Source organism: Thamnophis sirtalis, unplaced genomic scaffold (assembly GCF_051295495.1).
Source record: "Thamnophis sirtalis isolate CommonGarterSnake01/CBP01778 unplaced genomic scaffold, rThaSir2_p1.2 scaffold_6, whole genome shotgun sequence".
In the NCBI taxonomy this organism is placed as follows: domain Eukaryota; kingdom Metazoa; phylum Chordata; class Lepidosauria; order Squamata; family Natricidae; genus Thamnophis; species Thamnophis sirtalis.
In genome coordinates, this window is record NW_028261386.1 from 86,129,824 (window position 1) to 86,154,603 (window position 24,780).

General features: G+C 39.3%; 1 protein-coding gene across 1 annotated transcript; it reads left to right on the forward strand.

Moving 5' to 3' along the window:
- Nucleotides 1-24: 24 nt before the first annotated feature.
- ADAT2 (adenosine deaminase tRNA specific 2) lies at nt 25-24,422 on the forward strand. The gene is made up of 6 exons (XM_087718347.1): nt 25-232; nt 2,122-2,226; nt 12,726-12,876; nt 13,971-14,077; nt 21,109-21,181; nt 21,270-24,422. The coding sequence occupies exons 1-6, from the start codon at nt 161-163 to the stop codon at nt 21,308-21,310; spliced, it is 549 nt and encodes a 182-aa protein (XP_087574473.1). The 5' UTR covers nt 25-160; the 3' UTR covers nt 21,311-24,422.
- Nucleotides 24,423-24,780: the final 358 nt, after the last annotated feature.

Here is a 24,780-nt window from a genome sequence, read left to right on the forward strand (position 1 = left end):
ATTCGGCCCACGTGCTCCCCGCGATTGGAGTCCGTCGTTTTCCCCCCCGCTCCCCTCCCCGGGCAGCTTGGCCGCGGTTCTTCCTTCATTTCTTTCCCCCTCGGATCTGCTCGCTCTTGACTTTTCGTTCCGTTAAGCAGCGACGCTTTTCTCTCCCGAGATGGAAGCGGCGAAGAGGTGGCGGGTGAGCGCGGGGGAAACGGAGGCCTGGATGGACCGGGCTGTAAATATGGTGAGGGCTCTCTGGCAGAGAAGCTACCGAAGGGGCTTCCTTGTAAGAGGGGCGGTCGTCCCGCGAAGGAAGGAAGGAAGGAAGGAAGGAAGGAAGGAAGGAAGGAAGGAAGAAAGAAAGATCAGATTTCGGGGTTCCGAGCTTTTCGGAACTGAGGGATAGTGGGGGAAAAAGACTAACGCAGTTAATGGGCGACATCCATGCTCTCTTGAGTTTGGTTATATTCTTGCAGACATTTCTATAGAGATTCTCAGTCATCCAGATCATGGTTGTCCCAAAGGTGCTTTTTTCAGGAGGCAACTGGACTTACTTGTTTTTTTCTTTGAAGACGTTTTGCTTCTTATCAAAGAAGCTTCTTTAGCTCTGACAAGATAGTGGGGAATGGAAGGATTTATATTCCTTGCAGACAGGTGGACAGACAAATCCTTCAATTTCCCACCATCCAGCAAATGAAAGAAAGAAATGATTTTGGCTAAAAGGAAAACATAGTTTCCCGAACTTCAAAAGGAGGCATGCTGAAAATGCTAACATCACTTTTATTAAAAAGCTAAGCATGAAGCCTAAGGCTGACAACATGAGTAGAATTATATTTGAGAGGGCTTTGAGTGAACATTCATGTGATGAATAGGATTCTACCCTGGAAAGATGATCCTGTCTCCAAATTTCATTTAAGATGCCAGCCCTCAGTTCCTTATTAATATGTGTTGTCCAAATATAGTGTTTCTTAACCTCAGCAATTGAACCTCAACTTCAATAGTCTAACACACAGGCTTTGTTCTGGAAGAAGGAACTGTTTATCTTTCCTGAGAACTTTTACCCATATGTCTACTTCTGCCATCTATTACAGTATTTTGTTTATTTTATTTTTATCCCACTTGTATTATTTTTATAAATAGGTGATGAAAATATCCAACATACCTTCCTCCTCCTATTTTCCTCACAACCTGTGAGGTAGGTTGAACTGAGAATGAGTGACTGGCCCAAAATTACGTAGTTGATTTTCATGGCTAAGGTGGGACTAGAACTCACAATTTCCCAGTTTCTAACCTGGTGCCTTAACCACTAGACTAAACAAATTATGCCGTATTAAATGAGTAGCAGTTGCTTTGATTAAACAAAGGCATTGTAAATGAAAAGTAAGCCATTGATTCAGGTATAGCTCAGCCAATAAATCACAGTTGTGTGTGGTGTTTTTCTTGCTGTGTACTAATTTCGGTTTGTTTTTCTTTTGAGAATTGGGGGGAGGGCAGAGGTAAGTGCCAACATATATGTCCTTTATTTTGCTATGTATGTGATCCATTGTCAGAAATATTGATTTCTTATAGGCATTGTTGTATATTATTGTTCTTGTATTAGGAAAAACAGTTCCATAGATAGACCTCGTTTACTGACTGTCTCATGCAGCAGCTGTCCCCCTTCCTTGCAGAGAAGAGAGATTTGAGAGGGAAGGATTGTAGGAGAATAAACAGGCACACAGTGGAGAATACATAACAAAAGGTATGTGCTAGCACTGGCTGTTTGCCAATGCATTCCTTTTGATGTGTTTTTCCATTGTATGCCTGCTTACTTTCTTTTAATCTTTTTATCTACAATGAATGCAAATACAAGCACCAATTCCCTTATTAATTATCCCTGCACCTGGGTGAGCATTCTGAAAGGCTGGGGAGTCGGGAAAAGGAAAGCTGAAGTTAAGTCACAAGCATAGTCAGAGTCATATGATTTTGCACTTAGTGTCTTGTGTCACTTATTGACCCAAGTTTCTGGTTCCAGACTACCTGTGATGGAGTAAATGCAGCTGGACGCGCTGTGCTTCTGAACTTGCAATCCTTGATAAATATGACACCATGTCCTTTTTAACAATGCTGTTGTTAATTACTTTGTATTGATAGGCTAAAGATGCACTTGAGAATGGTGAAGTACCTGTTGGTTGCCTCATGGTCTACAATAATGAGATTGTGGGGAAAGGAAGAAATGAAGTTAACCAAACAAAAAATGTAAGTGAGAATCCTATCCTTTGCACTGCATATATAAAAAGAAAATTCCTCAAGAGATTCCTGTACTTCAGCTGTGTTTAAAACCTCTCTTGTATAGCAATAGCAATAGCAGTTAGACTTATATACCGCTTCATAGGGCTTTCAGCCCTCTCTAAGCGGTTTACAGAGTCAGCATATCGCCCCCACAGTCTGGGTCCTCATTTCACCCACCTCGGAAGGATGGAAGGCTGAGTCAACCTTGAGCCGGTGAGATTTGAACAGCCGAACTGCAGAACTGCAGTCAGCTGAAGTAGCCTGCAGTGCTGCACTCTAACCACTGCGCCACCTCGGCTCTATAATTTGGGAATTGTATAGCAAATTACTGGTTTGGAATTTTTATGTTTTGAGTTCCTGTTTTCTAAAATTCTGGTGAAAAAATTTTGTATTCTGTATAAACACATCTCAACACCACTCCAATTCTGGAAAACCATTTTATATTTTTCTTATATTACAAGTAGTCTTTGTCTTGAAAAAAGGGTACTCATGACTGGTCCTCAAAGTTTGACTGTTACTATTGTACTTTGAGGGCTACCTGTAATTAAGAGGGACATGGTAACTTTTTTGTAATAAAAATGTTTAGTGTTGATCTCTGAATGCTAGTGAACTTCAGTTATTAGTATTTTTATTTGTCGATTGCTTTCTTTTTCTTTTATCAAATGTTCCACATTTTGTTTCGTTACTATTACCTAGACAAGACTAAGTTTCAAAATGTAGTGATAATATTTCACAATGCCCCAATTTTCAAATGTAGTTTAATTCCCATAATACTTCAGAGAGAATATTTATTGGCTGAGGATCATGGGAACTGAATTTTAGCAAGATTGAAACTAGAAACCCATGACCCATTGAGTCATTATTTCAGAGATACTTCCTTACCTAAACAGAGAAACGGAATGACCAAGGGTGGGCAAAAAATAGGAATGACTTCTGACTTTGCACTGAGTTGAATTTCCTTATGAGAATCTGGCAGGGACCAAGATTATGTGACCACAGTGGCAACACAGCAGCAGCCAGTAGCTACAACTTTCCCAAAGTTTGGAAGTACAATGCAGCAATAAACATGCCAAGAATTTCACAAGAAGATTCTAATTTTGCAAAAGAATGCACGGATTTGGTCGTTATGGGATTATTCATCTACATGGAATGGGAAGAGAACAAGTGCAACAATAAGAACAATTGCCACAAGGCTTGAATACATGTTTATTTGTTTTTTATAATGATGAACTATAACCCTACCCTAGCCCCTTGAGAAGTCTTCAGCATAGTTGGAGATGATGAAAACTTTGGTGTCCATGGCAATTCATTCAAAACAATGAACTCTATCTACGGTAACTGATTTTATGAGGGAATAATTTTAACAGTTCATAATAAGAACTGAGAGCATTTTAAGTCAGGAATTCTGCCAGCTCTCAGGAAGTGATTGTAGTTGCACCCTAGAGTATGTTATAGCATTTATGGCACCTACTAAGCACAATTTCTTTTTTTTTCTTTTTTTTTCTTTTTTTTGTCTCTATAACATAATATTTTATTTCCATTTCATTCTATACAATCACATGTTTACTGTGGATAACCGGAGCATATAACATTTAGTAATAAACACAGCCCTCACTTATATAGAAAATGCACCCTAAAATACAAACCCAATATACCACCTTGACCCACCATACACCCTCTTTCAACCCCCTCCAACTTTCATTCTTCCTTCTCACATACCCCTCTACACCTACTTCCCCTCCCCATCTATCTAACCCTATCACTCCCTCTCTTAATCCATTCCCTTCCTTCTCCTCCTCCTCTCTCTCCCCCTCTCCACCCTCCTTCTTCTTTCACTCAGCTCCTCCCTTCGGTATACTTCTATTACCTTCCAATATATCCGGTTTGTTCTGTTTTAACACTAACATTAAAAACCACAGTATACAAGTGCAGTCATGTACTTTAGAATTTAACACATATTATATTTCCCCCCTCCCCCCTCCCCCTAGATCCCCACCTCCCTTCCCTCCCCCCGACTTCCCAGAGCCCATACATGGTATAACTTTTTGACAATCACAGTCTAAAATATCTCTACATTGAACTCAGCTTCTCACTGTTACCCAGATTTTAAACAGTTTAAGTTATTACTGATACTAAGCATAAGCTATCTGAAGTTTCTTAATCCCATATTTACTTTGTGTATAATCAATCCATTTTTTCCAGTCTCGTTTATATCTCTCGTTTGAATGTTCTTTGAGATATGCTGAAATTTTTGCCATTTCGGCTAAGTTTATAACTTTCAAAGTCCATTCTTGAATTGTAGGCAAGTCTTTCTTCTTCCAATATTGCGCCACCAAGAGTCTTGCTGCCGTTATTAAGTACAGAACCAAATTAGTCTCTGCTGCCGTGAAGTCAATACATATACCTAGTAAAAACAGCTGGGGGGTGAATTTTATCCTTCTTTTGAAGATGTTTTGCAGGATCCACCATATTTTTATCCAAAATGCCTTAACATTACGACATGTCCACCATATATGAAAATATGTAGCATCAAGAGAACCACATCTCCAACATTTAGGCTGAACATTCGGATACATAGAAGCAAGCTTTTTGGGGTCTAAGTGCCATCTATAAAACATCTTATAAAAGTTTTCTCTCAGATTTTGTGCTTGTGTAAATTTCATATTTCTTACCCAAATTCTTTCCCATGTGTCCAGCATTATTGGTTCCTCAATATTCTGAGCCCATTTTATCATACAGTCCTTAATCAGTTTCATTTCAGAATCCATCTGTATTAATACATTATATATCCTCTTTATATGCATTGAGCTTTGATCTCTTATTTGTTTAAACAAATTATCCTCAACTTTTACAAAGCCAATTTTTTGATCTATTTTCCACCTGGCCTGTAGTTGACCATACTGAAACCAAGTTTGCACAACTTTCTCTTCTTTAAGTACCTCTAAAGATTTTAATTGCAACACCCCTCTTTCTAAAATAAGAAGTTGTCTATAGGTGGTTCCATCGTGTTTTTGTTCTGTATTCATATTTTCAATTGCATGTCTAGGAATTGCCCACATGGGCAATTTATCATTTAGTTTATGTTGGTATTTTTTCCAGACCCGCAATAAAGCATTTCTTAAAATATGATTTTTAAAATTCTTATCCAGTTTTTTGTTAAATAACAAGTAAGCATGCCAACCATATACCAAGTCATGTCCCTCGATATTCAATATTCTATCATTGGTTAAATGAGTCCAATCACTAATTGCAGATAATGCCACTGCATCGTAGTATAATTTTAAATTAGGTAATTTCAATCCTCCTCTTTCACGTGCATCTTGCATTATTTTCATCTTTACCCTCGGCTTCTTTCCTGCCCATACAAATTTGTTGATACCCTTCTGCCATTCTAAAAGATTCACATCTCTTTTGAGTATTGGTAACATTTGAAAAAGAAATAAAAATTTTGGTAAAATGTTCATTTTCACTGCCGCTGTCCTACCCAGCAAAGACAAGTGCAGTTTCTCCCACCTTTTCAACTCCAACTGTATACTATGCCAAAGTGGTTCATAATTATGCTTATATAATTTCCCATTTGAGGTTAAAATATTAACTCCAAGATATTTAACTTTTTTAACTACCTCACATCTTAGCATCGCTCCCAGTTCTTCCTTCTGCTTGATATTCATATTTATAGCTAATATTTTGGTTTTTCCTAAATTTATTTTAAATCCCGAGACTTGACCATATTGATTGATCGTATTCATTAAGACCCTACTGGATTCCTGCGGTTGTTCCAATATTATAACCAGGTCATCCGCAAATGCGCGGACTCTGTATTCTTGCTGTCTAATCTTAATCCCTTTTAGACCGCCCAAGCCCTGTATCTTATTCAACAATACTTCCAGGGTTATAATAAACAATAATGGGGACAAAGGACAGCCCTGTCTTGTACCTTTTCCAATTTGAAAGGAGTCTGTTAGACTTCCATTGACTATGATCTGGGCTGTTTGCTGCTGATATATTGCACTAATTAGATTAAACTAATTAGATTAAACTCATAGATTAGGCCTCCTCCGTATTCCATCGGCCAGCCAATGTCGGCTGGCAACTACAAGGAGGAGGGCCTTCTCAGCAGTAGCCCCGGCCCTTTGGAACGAGCTCCCCGTGGAGATCCGTACCCTCTCCACCGTCCAAGCCTTCCGCATAGCCTTGAAGAACTGGCTCGCCCGTCAGGCCTGGGGATAAGGATAGTTACCCCTCCCGAATGATGTATGTATGTTGCTTACTATTTTATTATATGTGTCTATCTAATGTCTGTATTCCCCCTTCCCGGTTTTGTGTGAGCCGCCCTGAGTCCCCTCAGGGAAAAGGGCGGCCTACAAATACTAATAAAACCTGAAAAACCTAATTGATTGTAAAAAGCCATCTCCTATCTGCATTTTTTGCAATATCTTCAGCAGGAATTGCCAATTAACTCGATCAAAGGCTTTCTCAGCATCCAAAAATATAAATGCGGCCGGGATTTGATTGTTCTTTCCCAGGTATTCTAAAGCATTAATAATTAATCTAACATTGCTCTTCATCTGTCTGCCCTGTATAAAACCAGTTTGATCGGTGTGTATCAATTGTTGAATAACCACCATTAGCCTATTTGCTAATATTTTAGTGAAAATTTTATAATCTACATTCAGTAGTGAAATGGGTCTATAATTTTTTGGCTGAGTAAGGTCTTGATCTTCTTTGGGTATCAACAATATGAACGCTGTCTTCCACGAAGGGGGCACTTTCCCTCCCGATTGAATTTTATTGAATAATTCTCTGAGAGGTTCTACCATTTCTAACTGTAGGTTTTTATAATAAACAGCTGTTAAACCATCTGTACCTGGTGCTTTCCCTAACTTTAATTGTTTGATTGCCTGCAGGATTTCCCCAGAGGTTATTGGTTGATTCAGCTTAAGCCTATGTTCTTCTCTAACTAGGGGGATTTTCTCTTTATCTAAGTATTTATCTATGTCTACGTCCCTAATTTTATCCCCTTTGTACAACTCTGTAAAAAATTCTCAAAATGCCTTTTGGATCTCTTTCTGTTGAAACACTTCCTTCCCTCTGTAACACAATTTAGATACATTTCGAGCTTTCCTTTTTTTCCTAATCTGATAAGCCAACCACCTACCGGGTTTATTTGCGTTGCAGAAAGTATTATGTTTAGCATATAATAAACTGGTGGCTACCTGGTCAGAAATCAGCATATCAAACTGGGATTTTAATATAGAAATTGCTTCCTTAATCTTTATATCACCTGGGTTCAATGTTAATTCCGACTCTTTCCCTTTAATTTCCTCTTCCAATTCTTTTCGTTTTTGCCCTTGTTTGTGTCTATGTATTTTGTTTATGTTCATTAGTACTCCTCTCATATACGCTTTGCTTGCATCCCATACATATTCCATAGATGTACCCTTATTCATATTTAGAGCAAAATATTCAGATAACAATTTTTTACAATCATTAATATACTTTTCATATCTAAATAAATTTTCATTCAACCTCCAAGACCTTCTTGCCTGGACTACCCTTCCCAATTCCATCCAAACTGGATTATGATCCGAAAGAACTCTCGCCATAATCTTTGTCTTCTTCACCCTAGAAAGTAAATCATTAGTAATTAGTATAAAATCAATCCTTGAAAGAGATTGATGTCTGTCGGAAAAGAAGGTAAAGTCATATTCTTCTGCATGCCTTTCACGCCAAACATCTCGCAATTCGAAGTCGTCCATCATGTCAAAAAAGGATTTGGGTAACTTAGCTCGAAATTTGGTGTTCGGGCGAGATGTCTTCTTATCTCTTTTGGTATCAATCACGCCATTCCAGTCACCCAATAGTATACAAGACTTGAAGTCCCACTGTACTAATTTAGCATGGAGATTTCTATAAAATCCATCTTGTTGTTGATTAGGAGCATAAATTCCCAAAAGTAATGTATTTTTCCCTTCTAAGATTAAATCTAATGCAATATATCTTCCAAAGGGATCTGCTTCAATTAGATCGGCTTTAATGTCTTTTCTTAAGTATACTACTATGCCGTTTTTCTTTTCCGTGGCTGAGGTCGCAAAATGTTGGCCAAGTTTGGGGTTAAACAAATATTTTTGATCAGTTGATTTGATATGAGTTTCTTGCAAACAAATTATATCATTCTTAAACTGTTTGAGATAATGAAATATTTTCTTTCTTTTCTGTGGAGAGTTCAGTCTGTTAACATTCCATGTCAAAATCTTAGTTGTCATTTTGGGTTGCCTGAAGCTTTTTTAGAGCCTCCCGCAAGGCCTGTCTCACCTTTGGTCTGGCTCCTCCCACAGCTTCTGAGCTTGTTGCTGTAGCTCCTTGATCAATGGCCAACGATTGTTGAGGTTGTTGCATTGTAGCTTGTTTATCCGTTTGTCTGGTGGTCATACGGTTAGGTCTTTTTTCCTTGACCCCTTGCCCTTCCGGGAGAGGGAGATGGTGCATTTTATCTGATGGTTGTGTGGTTTGCTGTTTATCTTGTTCGTCTCGTGGTTTTTCTCCATATCCGGAAGGTTCAGGGTGTCCCATCTTCAGAATCTTATGATAGAAATCTCGAGCTTTCCATACAGAGCTGAGACGATATCTTTGCTTGTCCATTGTAACTATGATACCGAATGGGGCATCCCATCTGTACTGTATCTGACGCTTTCTGAGCTCTTCCACCAGAAAAGCATAATCTCTTCTGGCTCTTAGCATTTGAGGTGGTATTTCTTTCAAAACAATCAGATCCTGTCCGCCAATTTGAAGCTTGGTATTATAGGACTCTTGTAGTATCATATTTCTAGATTCTCTTGTAACCAAGTATATTACCACATCTCGGGGGAGTTGCCTTTGTTTTGCCGCCCAAGAATTAACGCGAAAAATTTTGTCAATCTGCCAATCAAAATTGGATCCCGGTCTTCCCACCAGACAGTCAAAAGCCTCAGAAAACATTTGCTTTAAGTTCTCCTGTTTCTCTTCACGCAGCCCCCTGACTCTTAATGCAAGCGCCATCTGCTTATACTGTATCATAATAATTTGTTTTTCAGCATTTTCAATTTTTTGTTCCACCACTTCAGTTTTAGATGTCAAGTTAGTTTTAGCTTCATTGAGAATCTCTAAGTTGTCTTCCATTCCAGAAATATATTCTGTCATTACATTTACAATTCCCATCATATCATCATTCATTTTGGTGACCTTAGTATCAAATTTATCATATAAGACTTCCATCTCATTCCTTATTTCATCTTTGAACTCTCTAAGCATTTCTGAGTTCTGTTCTCTGGATTCTCTAAACATTTCTAAGTTCTGTTCTCTGACTTCTCTGAACATTTCCAAAAAAAATTCTTTCGTTAGTACATCTCCACTAGGGGGCATAGAGGGTGGGGGCTGCAACTTTGTGCCAGGTATGGGAGATGTGGATCTAGGAGGTAATTTCGCAGAAGTCAATTTTGATGCCATTATATCTTAGCTTTAAGTATTTATTCTAATTTTGCTAGTCCACTATGCCGTTTGGAGAAAAAGGAGAAATTCCTCCCTTTTTTTTTACAGAGTTTTACGGAGGATTTCAAAAGACTGGCATTAAACCAAAACAGTTCAGCAAGACAGGGAAAAAAAAAAACAAAGAGAAGCCCCGTTTGGAATGTCTCTATATCAACAAAGAGTCTTTGAAGCTTCAAGGGGGTAGAGCTAATTAATTTGTAAGAAGTTGTTCCTTTGATTCTGTGCCAGGAAGTTGGAGATATATCATTATAACAAATGCGGAAGCTATAAAATCGCCATTTTGAAAACAATTAAACAAAGGAGTTTTTTATAACATTGAGGCTGGTATTTTTGATAGAGAAAACAAAAAAAAAGTTCTCAGGTTTGGTCTCTGCTCGTGTTAATTTTCAATAGCCTAGTTTCAAAAGATTGTCCTGAGGGGGGGGGGGTTTACTTGCCTTGTACTGTGAGAAACAGCTGAGAAGATCTGGCCGGAGTTAAATGACTCAGTCTTGGCTGATCCTCCTCCTCCGTTCACAGCCAAAAAAAAAGACTGCAAACTTCAAAGAAGATTCTTGCCGACTGGGCCTCTCCCTGCTTTTTTCTTGCCTGAAAAAAGAGATATCTATTAGATATTAAATAGATAATGAACCAGAACTCTGGGGGCAGCTCTATTAAGCTGCCGGGCCCTCCCCGGAAGTCCTAAGCACAATTTCTTGAAGGACTATTCACATTAAAATTAATTTGTAAGATGGTATTATAACAATAGATTATAGCTAAATGCATTCTATTTGCTTCACATTTGCTATCAATCACATATGTTCAGTTCCTTTTATTGAGTAGCATTCTTTGATATATCCAAGAATTAATTAGGCCATTTTTTTCAATTTGTACTTACACATTTATAGTTTGAAGCATATCGTGAAATGTATAAGCTACTTTAAAAAACAATAAGGGTAGAATCTTAGATATCTAGATTGTTTGTGTTTTGTTACACAAAAAACATTTCCCATTTTGTAACTGTATGTTTTATTAAAATATTTAGAGTGGTATTACAAATCACCCTTCTTCTAAAGCATTATGTCAACCAAGTGATGCAATTTTGGATAATTGTTCTATGGGCAATGTTTTGACCATGAATTGCCTTTTGGATTAGTTGGAAACTACAGGAAATTCAGAATGGAACGATGAGATTGCTGAATAAATATAAACAGAGAGATCATATCCTGCTAATTTGAAACAAACTCTTAGTTAGTTACCAGGCAGAATTCATAAAGGTGGTTAGTTTAAACAACTTTTTCCCCGAATGCCTTCAGGGGTCCCTTCACCTGCTTAAATCTACCAAATGCTACAATTATTTTCAAAACTCTTTCCAAGATTCTTCCTGCTACTGGAGGTAAAGCTGCAGGAAGTTCTAGATTTTACTGGTGATTATTATGCTTGCTCTTCTTTTTATTTTCTTGATGTGATGACTGCTGGTTTTATCTCTATAAACTTATTTGAGAAGCTTGTCAACCTCGCGCACCTGCTCCTCACACAAAACCCTCTTCCCCTCTTTCCCACCCACCCCTGTGCTGGGCCGCCAACCTAGAAAGATTAGGGACTGCTGATGTAGATTATACAGTATTGCAAAGAAATGAAAGTAGATGCATTTAAAGGCTTCGGTGCCAAATGCTGCCATAATTGAAAAAAAAAGCACATGATGTATCCATAAAGCTCATGAGAGCATTTCCTATGCTGTCTTTGCTTTTTATGACTGGTAGATCAATCTTTTTCTTTGCATTAATTGTTGGAAAGATTAAATAGAAATACGAAGTTAATCCCAGACAGAGGAAAACGTGTGTCAGCACCTCTTCATTGAGTAATTAGGAAAGAAGACCACGAGACTCCATTGATAGAAATCAAGTGTACTTTTACTAATTATAAATGATTAGAAGCGTAGCAAAGCGAAGACTGATTATTTAGGCGCAAAAGCGATTGATATATAAAATAACCCATTCCCCACCCCTTGGCATCCCAGTGGCAGTCCAGTCATAATTCTCTCAAGTGTCAGGTGTGAGATAACTTCGAAAAGCATCACCGAGATGGAATGTCGGTGCCGTTGGCCTTGGCGGGAACCTCCTTCGCATGCGCAATCCGACAGGCAGCAGAACTCCAGAATCTTCCTCCAGCACAATTAGTAAACCCCTCCCAAATACCATGCCCCCCCTCCCCGTTTCAATGGCAGCCGAAGCAGCAGCAAAACAGAGGCTGACAACGTGTGCTTGTAGTCAATCCTGTTTTTGATCAAACAGCTGTTTTTCTCATGTCCTCTTTGCCCTTACTTGTTTCAGACACTGAAAAGGAAAAGAAAGTAAAGCAGAGACACAGCTCCATGCCTTTGATTTTTTTTTTTTTTTTATGATCTTTATTGTTTTGACACCTCTTGCAGGTTTTTTTGCTCTGTTCTAGGATTGGCTTTTGGAATTGCTCCAGTAAAATAAAAAAACAAAAGGCACTGTATAAAATAACATCAGTGTGGTGAAATAAGACCTCACCTATATTGGTTGTCATTGACCTTCCCTACCTTACAGTGGAAATTTTGAGAATCCATTATAAAAAAAGAATTGCAACCATTGCAACTGTTAGTTTTGTGTAGGTGCTTTATACAAATTTAAATATTATGCCCTATTCTACTATGACATTGTTTTTTTTTAATGAGGCCTGGATTTGATAGTATGAATATACTTATATGACAGCTAGGAGGCTCAGGGGTGACACACTAGGATTGGGGAAGCACAACCTGAAGTCTACTGTCAGCCACCAAAATTTCCTGAATGACCTGGCCAGTCGTTCTCTTTTCGTTGAAGAGCCAGCATGGTATATTTTTGAAGACATTGGGTTAACACCAGCAAAGTAACCCATTTTATGTGGCACCAGTTCTGATTTGTTTTTGTTTTGTTTTTGCTTTCTTCCCATAGGCTACTCGCCATGCAGAAATGGTAGCAATTGATCAGGTCTTAGATTGGTGTCAACAGCACAAGAAGCAACCTGTGGAAGTTTTTACACACACAGTATTATACGTCACAGTTGAGCCCTGCATTATGTGTGCAGCTGCACTTCGAATGATGAGTATCCTTCTCCAAATGTTGGCCACTTAATCCTTAATAAAGAATTCTGTTTCCCACCTTGGGGAACCATGGAAAAAAGGTCCTCTATGCTACTGTTCTTCAACCGGGTATTCAGAGTCATATGAACTCCAAATTTTTATTAGCAAATGTTGGTATGGATAGGATAGAAAGGAAGGTGGCATTTGGGGTCAAGTCCACACCAGGCAGGGTAAATTCTTGTGTGGTATATGAAATTTTGGGATTTTCCTACAATAGGAATAAGTTAATTTAAGCTACTTTTCTTTAAAACATTTTGTTCAACTTCTGGATGATGGGGTGTGTGAAGGACATTCAGCAATATTATTGTCCTCAATTTATAAGTGGGAGATATCTTTTGTCTGGACAGGAAAAAATGAGAAATATTTTATCTGGGGAAGTTACCACTTTTGTAATAAGGTGTCTAAAGAAAGGATGAATGTACGTCTGTATTGTAAATGAAAGGAGATTATTATTACTACATTGCTTTTTGCTTTTAATGTTGTATTTTGGGGTCATTGGGAATTGGGCAGTACTGTATACAAATATAAATAATAATGATAATTAGTTAATAATAATATAAAGTATAAACAGCAATAGAAATTCTGGAAATGGAATACCAAAAAATGAAACAATTCAATTTTGGAAAGATCTCTGGGAAACTCAAAAAGACTATAATAAAAATGCTGGATGGATAAAAGAACTTGAAGATGGATTTAGTAGAAATCAAATGGAAGAACTATTGTAATAATAACAGCACAAATGGTTAAAAATCACATAAAAAGGATTTCTATCTGTCAATCACAAAAAAACCTCACTGATTGGATATGACCATTTACCATGCCAATATGGTCCAATATCCTAAGTCCTTGGGAAGAACGTGGTGTATATGAAGGCCCAGCTAAAAACTAGCAGCTGTGATTTCATATTGTATTGATGGTAGTGGTGGTAGTGGTGGAAAGTTGGCAAATCAAAATAGCTTTACTGTCAAATCAAACATAATTGTTACTGTTTGTATATTATATACTATCTGTGTAGGATTTCTTATCTAAGCTAGTTAATGCCTTAATTGATCTGCATAAATCCCGTTGGTTGTATATGGTTGCCAAAATGAACGGTTTGGAGGCTGCGGCTCAGTTCTGAATATCTCTTCTGCTACCTTAACAGATACAGGAGAACCATTTCAAGTGAGTACTTTGTTATGGTGCCTTTCTATATGTTCATAAGAACGTGGTATGTCAAAGTGATACAGCAATGAAGACCTTGCTCTAGAAGCAAGGTTCTTGCAGAATTCCAAGAATTTTAGAAAACAGTGTGTACAAATTATTTCAGGACTTAAGCTACCCCTTTTTGAAAATTGAAATGATTAACTGGAATGCTATTCTCTAATACGGAATCTTCTGTATGTTCTCTTGCATTTTGTGGTTCAGTGGGATATTTTTCATAGTTTAATAAGAAAAATTAGACTTTGCTGATAATCAAAGTGAATTCAGTGAATGCACCTAACTGTATAATGCCAGGGAAATTAAGTCCAACGATAGAAAATTGAAGGACTTTTTTTATAACAATTTACAGGTCTGCGACTAAAAAACTGTTTGATTATTTTCATCTAATTTCCATGTATTTTGGTGTGCTGAAAACAAATAAAATATTGAAAAAACTCCTAGACGTCATGATTTGCCACAACATGCAAAATTGTCTTCAAATTTATCAATTGTTTTTTTTAATTTTTGGTATTTTTTTATATTATGGGTTTTTAACCAAATTTAAAGTCCAAATTACTATTAATCAATTCACATAAGTGCATTTAAGATATAAAATGCCAAAAAACCTTAAAGGGTTTATCCGAGTTATGTAAAAAAAAAATAGCATTGTAAATCTGATGGTCAGCAATATATACATAAGCTAAGCAAGTTTTAAGTCTGTGCTAATGGTAGAAGGGGTTAATCTTTCCTAAAGAATCCAGTGGGAGGGAGACACAGGGCAGATAGCAGCATCTCTGGTGAGTGCAGGGGGCATGGCCAGCACTGTGACATCTCGTGTACAGACACAGAGCTGCTCTCTCCTGCATGCAACACTTGTGCATGAATCATAATCAAATTCTTGGTTCTAGGCTGTTCACACTTTTTCATCGCAATTCATGTTAGCTCGGCATTCTTCAACCATTATGTTATGGCTCCGCGAAAGTGTATTAATTTGCCAGACAGTTTCTGTTTCATCTGTGGTGAATATACAGTGTTGAAGCAACAGCAGAATACTGCAGACTTTGTGAAAAAAGTATACTTTGCCTACTTTTGACTAAAAATTGGAGATCAAGATAAAGTTTGGACACCTCATAAAGTGTGCAAACAGTGTGTTGAGGACCTCTGAAACTGGTTCAAGGATAAGAAAAAATCTTTCCATTATGGGATTCCTATGGTATGGCGAGAGCAAAAGAACCATAGTGATGACTGTTACTTTTGTTCATGCGATGTGAAAGGGTTTAATTCCAAATGGAGGCATTCCATTTCATACCCCAATCTTCACTCAGCAATTCGTCCCATCCCCCATGGCACAGATATACCAGTACCAAAGTCCCCTGCTACCTTGGAAGAGATATGTAGCTCCGATGAAGGTGAAGTCATACCTGAACCAGATGACGAATCAAGTTCTGACTTTGAAGATTGTACAAGACAAAAATTGTTTTCTCAGGAGGAGATGAATGATTTGGTAAGAGACTTGAATCTTCCCAAAGATGCCGCTGAGTTACTTGGATAAAGGCTTAAAAGCAGGAATTTATTGTTGCCAGAAGTGTCATCTTCATGGTTCAGACATCGTGAAAAGGAATTCGTTCCTTACTTCGCACAGGAAGACAAGTTGGTTTATTGCATCGATGTCGAAGATCTGATGGGTCAATTTAAAATCCAATATGATTCAGAGCAATGGCGTCTTTTTATAGATTCTTCAAAAAGAAGTCTCAAAGCAGGGTGGGTCAATTTAAAATCCAATATGATTCAGAGCAATGGCGTCTTTTTATAGATTCTTCAAAAAGAAGTCTCAAAGCAGTTTTACTCCATAACGGTTTTTATGCTTCCATACCTGTAGGTCATTCCATACACTTGAAGGAAACCTACGAGAAGTTGGAATTGGTTCTTCGTAAACTTAAATATGAAGACCATAGTTGGCAAGTGTGTGGGGAATGAAGGTCTTGTGCATGCTGCTCGGGCAACAAGCTGGGTATACCAAATACCCTTGTTTTCTGTGTCTATGGGACAGTCGAGACCGACAAAATCACTGGACCAAGAAGAGTTGGCATCCGAGGGTGCTAACAGTCGGTGAAAAAAATGTCCTCCAAGAAACTTTGGTACCTTCCCATAAAGTTCTTCTACCACCTCTCCACATAAAATTGGGATTGATGAAGCAATTCGTAAAATCACTCCCAAGAGATGGAGAATGCTTCAAATACTTGGTCACCAAGTTTCCATGCCTGTCGGAGGCAAAATTGAAGGAAGATGTGTTCGTCGGACCAGACATTAGAAGGCTTATAGTTGATCAAGAGTTTGTCAATACCATGACAGATCCTCAAAAAGAAGGGTGGATTGCATTTAAAGAAGTCGTACAGAAATTTTTAGGCAATAACAAAGATCCTCACTACAAAAAGATTGTTGGAAGAATGCTGAAAGCATTTCAAGCTTTAGGTTGCCTGATGAGTTTGAAAGTGCATTTCCTTCAGTCCCACCTAGACTACTTTCCTGAAAATTTGGGAGCTGTGAGTGAGGAACAAGGTGAACGATTCCACCAAGACGTTAAAGAGATGGAAAGGAGATACCAGGAAAAATGGAGCATTACAATGATGGCAGACTACTGTTGGATGCTTCAGAGTGACATTCCAGATGCTACTCACAAGCGTAAATGCATCAAGAGGAACCTCACAAGGAAGAAGAATCGAGTTTAGTGTGTGTAGGTGAGCTCATTTCAGTTCAAAAAAGGATTTTCATGAAAATATTGTAATAAAACTTTAATTTTATAAGTCTATTTCCATTTATTTTGAGGTATTGCCTTATTTAACATAGTTACCTAAATTGTCAGGAAACGTGATGTCCTATGACAAAATGGAGGTCATTTTTGGATTCAGCACATGAAAAAACATAAAGATTACGTGGAATAACCAAAACAGCTCTCAAAAAAAAAACTTTTTTGCAGACCTGTGAATTATTTCTTTGTCTAAATACCAAATAGAAAAAAAAAGTTTATCTATGCTTAGATAAACAAAACAAAATTGCAATTGTAGAAATAAAATTGGATTTTAAAAAAGAATCAACATGGGAATGTTTTCTGATATTTCACCTAATGTTTATATTTTGGCTGTGTGCTGTGTGCTTATGAACGGAAATATTTGCATTTTAAAAATCTTCAAACATTATGGAAAGCAGTCCTTCATTTAATTATATGTTTTTTAAAATTTTATTCCCGGAGAATACTGTTTTTTATATATGTCCTTACATATTTAAAGAAATGGATATTATCTGAGGATCCTCTGTGGGTATAGTATCACTAAGTCACCGTGCTGGGTCAAAAGGTCTTGACAACTAGAGAGAAAACCAATTCATTAAACAAGTTTTTGGCAGAAACACTCCATGGATCTACTAACCAATAAATGATTATCTTTTAACGTTTCTTTTAAGGTCATATTTCTGAGATTTGTTTAACAATAATTTCATAGTTTGTCCTGGTTTGCATGAGTTTCTTAAAATCGATGTTTCCCAGTTTGGTCAGGCAAGTGTAGTTTCATCAATTATAAATTATAATTCTTTCATAAGCAATACATATCCACTTAAATAGTTTTATTTCCAATCATAGCTATCTGGACTCCGAAAAGACTCCTTTAAGAATTTGTGCCAGTCAAATGAAGGTGGGTGTGTGTGTAAAGATTTTTAAAATGCCCTCCCCCAAATTGTCCCTGTAAATGCCCATGAAATATGACTGTGCTGAAAAACGCCCTCTTCGGATAACATTTATATCATCCTCTCACTTTTTTTATTCTGTGCTTGTTTCTTGTGCTAATCAAAAGTTGTTCTGACCCCCACCTTGCCCGTTCAGAAACTACAGCCAGACAGAATGTTCAAAGGGAATATTTTTATCAGTCCCAGCTCTTGCTGGCTGCGAACCCAAAATAAACACAGATAAATGCTCTGGCAAAAGTAAACTACAACAAAACAGGATTATATAAATCAAATCACTTATCCAAGTGCTTTTTCTCGATGGTTGCAAACAAACAGAAAACTTGACTAGAACAGGAATGGAACGGAACGTTGACTTATGCAACTAGGGTGTGGCACCATCAGTCTTTCATCCGCAGGAGGAGATCCTAACAAGCCACAGCTGCTCGTTATCCTCTCCTGTGAGTCGGTCAGCCCTTTTCCTGCGTGCATCCCGAAACAACTCACAGGAGGTTTCTGCCGAGTCACAACACTATCCCTCACCGCAGGGCCCTTCCCCCGGGTCTGACGGTCCGGATGCGGTCGGGATGGGTTATCCGTATGATAGGCTCGCAATCATCTCCTGTGTTTCCTCCTTTGTTTTTTCCGCTGAGTAGCCCTCAGCCTGTTTGCCTCCTGATATAACTCCAAAATACTTTCAGGAACATTCCCCTTGATCCAATGCTTCCCCTTCACCCGGTGGCCACTACGTCTCTTCCCACCCTGCGTGGCGTCGACACCCCGTCCAAGGTCCTCCACCTCCTCCAAGGCCGACCCACCAACCCCCGTACTGTCGGATTCTGGCGGCAGCTCTAACGGCTCCTGCCGGGCCCTAACACCCTGTCCAGGGTTCTCCACCTCCTCCAAGGCCAACCCACCAGCCCCCGTACTGTCGGATTCTGGTGACAGCTCTAACAGCTCTGCTGGGCCACAACACCCTGTCCAGAGTCCTCCACCTCCTCCAAGGCCTACTCATAAGACCCCTTGCCATCGGAGTCTGGCGGCAGCGACTCCTGATGGGCCACAACACTATCCCCCACCGCAGGGCCCATCCCCCAGTTCCAACGCTCAGGATGCGGCCTAGAAGGGTTGGTGACGGCCTCCATGGAACACAGTCCAAGACACTGGTGCCCCACCGGGATCCTAGAAACGAAGTCCTGTGCTGCAGGGACTGGGGTCGGCAAGGGCTTTAATCTTGGAGAAGCCCTCCTCACAGACCTGGCCCATTGATACTGGACACATGACTCCACGTACTTCCGCACGTCATTTCTTAAGCGGGGCCACCAAAATGTACAGGATACCAGGTGCAATGTCCTGAAAACCCCCCAATGTCTTGCTGCGGAAGCGCCATGAACCTGAGAGAGCACCCGTCTACAGATGGGCCCTGCAGGAACATAGAGCCGGTCTCGATACTTCAAAAGATCCCCTCCAAAGTCCACGGGGAAGCTGGCCCTACTTTCGCCTTTCGTCGCTGCACCCTTTCGTCACCCCGCTGCGCATCCTGTATCAGAGACTGTATGCTCATGGGATGATAAACTGCAGTGCAAGATGCGATGGGTAGAACTGTCCTGGGTGGAAGCAAGTACGCAGGGTCAGAGTTCTCCGATTTCCTAGGCAGGGCATCCACCCTTGGATTCCACACACCACGAATGCTGATACCCCGCTTGCTACATTGTGCGAGCGGGGTATCAGAGCCGCACAAACGTGCCGGTTGTCCGACACAATAGTTCGTTGCTGAGGGATGGCCGCAGGCCGCACAACCCTCCTACTCTTCTTGGGGCAACTCCTCTCCAGGTGTCCAGAATCCCCACAGTAAAAAACACAACCCCTCAGCACGTCGTCTGTCCATCTCTGTACGTGACACTCGGGGTCTGACAGCACCCAACTCCATGGGCTCCTCCCATTCCACTGCAGTCTCTTGATGAACTGGCACGCTAGTGGTCTCCTGGAATGCACGGCGAGGCCTCTACCTCTGCAGCCGGGCGTCTATCCAGAGGCATAAGTGGACCAACGCATTGAACGTCGGTGGCCTGTCCACCCTTGCCAGTTCATCTTGTAAGGCATCAGACAACCCGTCTTGGAAAGTGTCCATCAGCGCTGGTTCATTCCATGCTGAATCCTGGCTACGCAGCCTGAATTCACTCACATAGTCTTGCAATGTACCATTCCCCTGCTGCAGTGACTTAAGATGTCTTGTTGCTGTTTCCCCCTTAATAGGATCCTCAAACATACGCTTAAAGTATTGACAAAAACCCTGGAAGTCATCCAACAATGGGCTAGGTGAGTTAACAAGGGTGTTGCCCAACGGGCAGCGGTGCCTGAGAGCAAACTAATAATAAATCCCACCTTCATCCGGTCAGTGGGGAAGTCCTCCGCTCTCAAACTCAGGAACAGCTGGCATTGTCCCAGAAACGCTGCAAACATGGCTTGATTTCCATCAAATTTATCCGGCATAGCCACTGGGTCCTTCCTCCTTGGCTGGGGGGGTTTGCAGACCTCTGCAGTTGTGAAATTTGATCAGCCAACACTGTAATTTGCTGGGCCAGCCAGACATTCTCAGCGTGAAGTTGCTCCATAATTATATGAATGGAGGTTTGTCTGGGCAGAAGTCAAACTGTTCTGACCCCCACCTTGCCCGTTCAGAAACTACAGCCAGACAGAATGTTCAAAGGGAATATTTTTATCAGTCCCTGCTCTTGCTGGCTGCGAGCCCAAAATAAACACAGATAAATGCTCTGGCAAAAGTAAATTACAGCAAAACAGGATTATATAAATCAAATCACTTATCCAAGTGCTTTTTCTCGAATGGTTGCAAACAAACAGAGAACTTAGAACAGGAACGGAACGAAATGGAACGGAACATTGACTTCTGCAACTAGGGTGTGGCACCATCAGTCTTTTATCCGCAGGAGGAGATCCTAACAAGCCACAGCTGCTCATTATCCTCTCCTGTGAGTCGGTCAGTCCTTTTCCTGCGTGCATCCCAAAACAACTCAGGGTTTTGCCGAGTCACAACAAAAGAGGTTTCTGCCGAGTCACAACAAAAGTCATCCGTGCATTCCTCTGCCTTTAAAACTTACCTAGTAAACAATGTTTAATAGGTGATATTCTTATTTTAACACTCCAGCATAGCAACAACAGAAGCTATATTACTCCCACTTTTGAGTTCTTAAAAACAATGAAGTCTTAACTGAAAAATTCTGCTGATGGTGTACCTTCATTTAAGATGCATTTTTGAGCAGCATATTTAATTTCTTTAGTGCATAGCCGGTTATCGATCTGAAGAAGCTGTGGAGATGCTGAAAACCTTCTACAGACAAGAGAATCCAAATGGTAAAAACCTCCTTTCAAAATTTTAATCCATGTAGACATTTATAGATGAGAATATTAGTGACCTCCATTTTTCCCCCCTTTTTGGCAGCACCAAAATCAAAAGTTCGGAAAAAGGAATTCAGTAAATGAGATGCTGTTGTAAAGTTAACCAGTCTAGAAGAAGAATAAATCCTTGAATGATCTTCGCAATGCTGACCTTTGCTGGACTAAATTATTTAGCTCCGGGAGGTGAAAAATAACATACCTGTCCCTTTTCAATATGTGGTTGAATATAATATGCAGGTTATGATAAATTAACAAATACAGTTGTGGGTCAAAATGTCTAGTTTGTTTTCCCCTGGGTGCTAAACTGGAAAGGTATTATTGAAAGAACAATACCAGCTAAGGTTGAACTCTTGCAACTATTGATTTTGAACTCAACAAGAGGTTCAGCTAATTAAGATAATGCATGCTTTGCCAGTACAAACTTGTGCTGATTTCTATTGTCTTGTAAATTATTTGGATAAGAACTCTACAAAACTCTCTGTCATCTTCCAGTTCACTAAGCTGTTCACTAAGTTATACATGCTGAATCAAGTTTTCCAGGTCACCTGCTACATTGGAATTTCTCTTGGGAACTAGTCTGATTGGTATTAGGACTTTATTAAGCTATAATATAGCCCAGGTATTTAGTCATTTTAATCTAGTTGGTGCTGTTCTAATGCTAACAGAGGCTTTCCTGTAATTTTCTATGTGTGATATATTCAACTGGAAATACTGAACATAAGAAGGGGACCTTCTGCATAAAAACCATGTACTGTTTCAGTGAAATAATCCAAATATGTATAAATATCTGACAATGTCTAATTTGTACCACTTTCTTCAGTGCATCACATGGCAAGTTTAAAACTTCATAGAGACTTCGCTGTTCAGACCTCGGTAGAAAATATTGGCAATATTAAACTTAACATTGTGATAACCGAATTGAAAGATTTGCACTCATGCCTGATCAATTGCTGCCATACCTTCTCTTTTCAGATGAATTCCTGTTGTGATAGCAATCACCATTAAGGATCAGTTGATTTACGTAGTTTTATTTTAATATGTTTGCAGTAGAAAACTTATAATATTGAAGGCAGGCTGTTCAGGTTAGCAGCATCTATCTGATCTTGGACTATTGAAAAGCTCAGCAGGGCCAGAATAGTTTATTCTTTGGAAATTCCAGAACTGTTGGACTGACTGCAAAGTTGAAAAAACATTCCAGAAAAAAAAAAGGCAAAAGAAAACCACTTCTGTAATGTTGCTGAGAAAATAACATGGGTGTAACCATGAAGTCACCAGGAGTCATGGTAAACTTGAGGGAATTTTGAATGAATTATCAATACCGGACTTGTGTACCTGGGTTCACTTACAATAATACTTTTATTTGTAAGGGCTAACTTTCCTGAACATATGGGTAGCTGAAATATTGAAGTTATATTCAAATATGCTAGTGTTACTCAGTCTTAAATTCAGTCATTTTGATAATGACTGTATAGGAAGTTAATTATATTGCTAAAATACAATATTTGGAAAAGGGCCATACAGAAGACGGCAGAAGTAATGTTAGTGAAGGAATATAATGTTGTCAACAGCAGCATTTTCGAGCTTCCATCTTATACCTTCTCCCTCTTCTACACAGCACTCCGATTCTCCTTCCTTATGCCAAAAAAATATGTGTGGAGTTTGTTGACGTTTTGGGGAGGAGGAAGGAACTATTTGTCTCATAATTAAATATCTAATTTAACTAAGCTAGAAGCCCAGATTTTACCTGGCACATTCTGCATTGTCGGTCCAGGGGGAAAATGCATAGAACATGCAGATTCGGGCTACCCCGAATCTGAGAAGTCATGGGAAACCACAGCAGATATCTATATTTTATGTCATCATTTCCATGTGAAATTCCCACCCAAGCCCTGCCTCTGGGACCTGCTACATCTATAGACTCTTTATTTATATAGTACTATATGCAAAAATCTATAGTACATACTATAGATTTAATTATACACTACTAAATGTGTATAGTACTAAAATACTACTATTAACTGTCAAGTTCGGTTAGCTGAAATGGTACATCATAGTGAAATAATTTTTGAATAAAGATAACCTCAAATCTGCTGCCTTAAAGAATGCATACAAACTCTGAGAGCCATTACTCCTGTGGAAGTGAAATTTCAAGGACCTTCAGACCTGGTATACTGGAAGGGTTATGTAGTTACGTAGGCAGCCCTGCTGTACTTCTGCCATCAGCTGAGGCCATGTGATCATGATTTATGACACGTCCTGTCAGCTTCCTACAAGCAAAGTCAATGGGAATGCTGGCAGGAAGTTAGAAATCACTTCTACTTCCTACTGCTGTTTTGGCCACCTGTGATCATTCTGTTTATCTCTAGGTAAGTATTATTGAAGTTCATTTCCCACTACAATTACTCTTCCATCATGCTGCACTTTTTCTAAAAGGATGACCCAGTGGGTCATCGGTGGCCCAGTAAACAAATTTCAGGATGAAGGGAATTTCCTGCTTTCTGCCACGATATACTCTCCAGGGTTGGTTGCTGTGCAACAAGAAGAAAATACAGTGATGTTTTTCCATCTGATTGTGCGGTAAGATTTGTCTGTTGACCTTGGGGAACCGCTAAGCTTGGGTTGGGGTAATGAGCCTGTAGTCATTTAACATGGGACTTCCTAGCTTGTAAAAGACAGACAATGGAGGTGGTGTAGAGGAATATAGAGACTATGGTGAAGGAATGCCAGAACTGTAATATTTTAAAAACTTTTTTAAGATCATAAATGTCATCCCTGGGAAACGAGGGAGTGTAAGCACAACCTCACCTTGATTCTGGGTGGTATTAGAGGGAGCAGAAGGTAACTTTGAGAGCTTTCAAGACTTTTGTTATTATACTCTACAACAATAGAGTTCTGACAGTCGTTGCAGTGTCTGTTTCCTGACTGGGCCATATCGAAGGGTTGACGGGCAACAATGAAACGCCAAGCCAAAGTTTCAGAACACACACTTGAAAACTTTATTGGATTATTTTTAGATGTATTGTGAGGCACATCCAGAAGAGGACCTCAGTGTTCCAGCAATGAATAGTTCAGGAAGATTGGAAGGGAAGTCTTGGTCTCCCAAAATGTACTTGCTGAGCAAATAAATAATTTTAGCAATAATCAAGTCCTTGCCTGTGCCTCCTGGATTTTAATGTTGTGTTAATAAACATATTTATTTAGCCATAGGCTGTGTAGTTTCTTGGCTAAAGCTTATTTCATTATGGTCTATATAGGTCCTTGACTTATACAGGTCCTTGATTTAGTGATTATGCGAAGTTTTTCACACTTATGATCATTGCAGCATCCCCATGGCCAAGTGATCAAAATTCAGATGCTTGGCAACTGGTTCATATTTATAACATTTGCAGTGTGCCAGGGGGTCATGTGATCACATTTGCCACCTTCTGACAAGCAAAGTCAATGGGAAAGCTAGATTCACTAAACAACTATATTATTAATTTAACAACTGTAGTGATTCATTTAACAACTGTGGCAAGAAACATAAAATTGGGGGGGGGGGGTGTCACTTAACT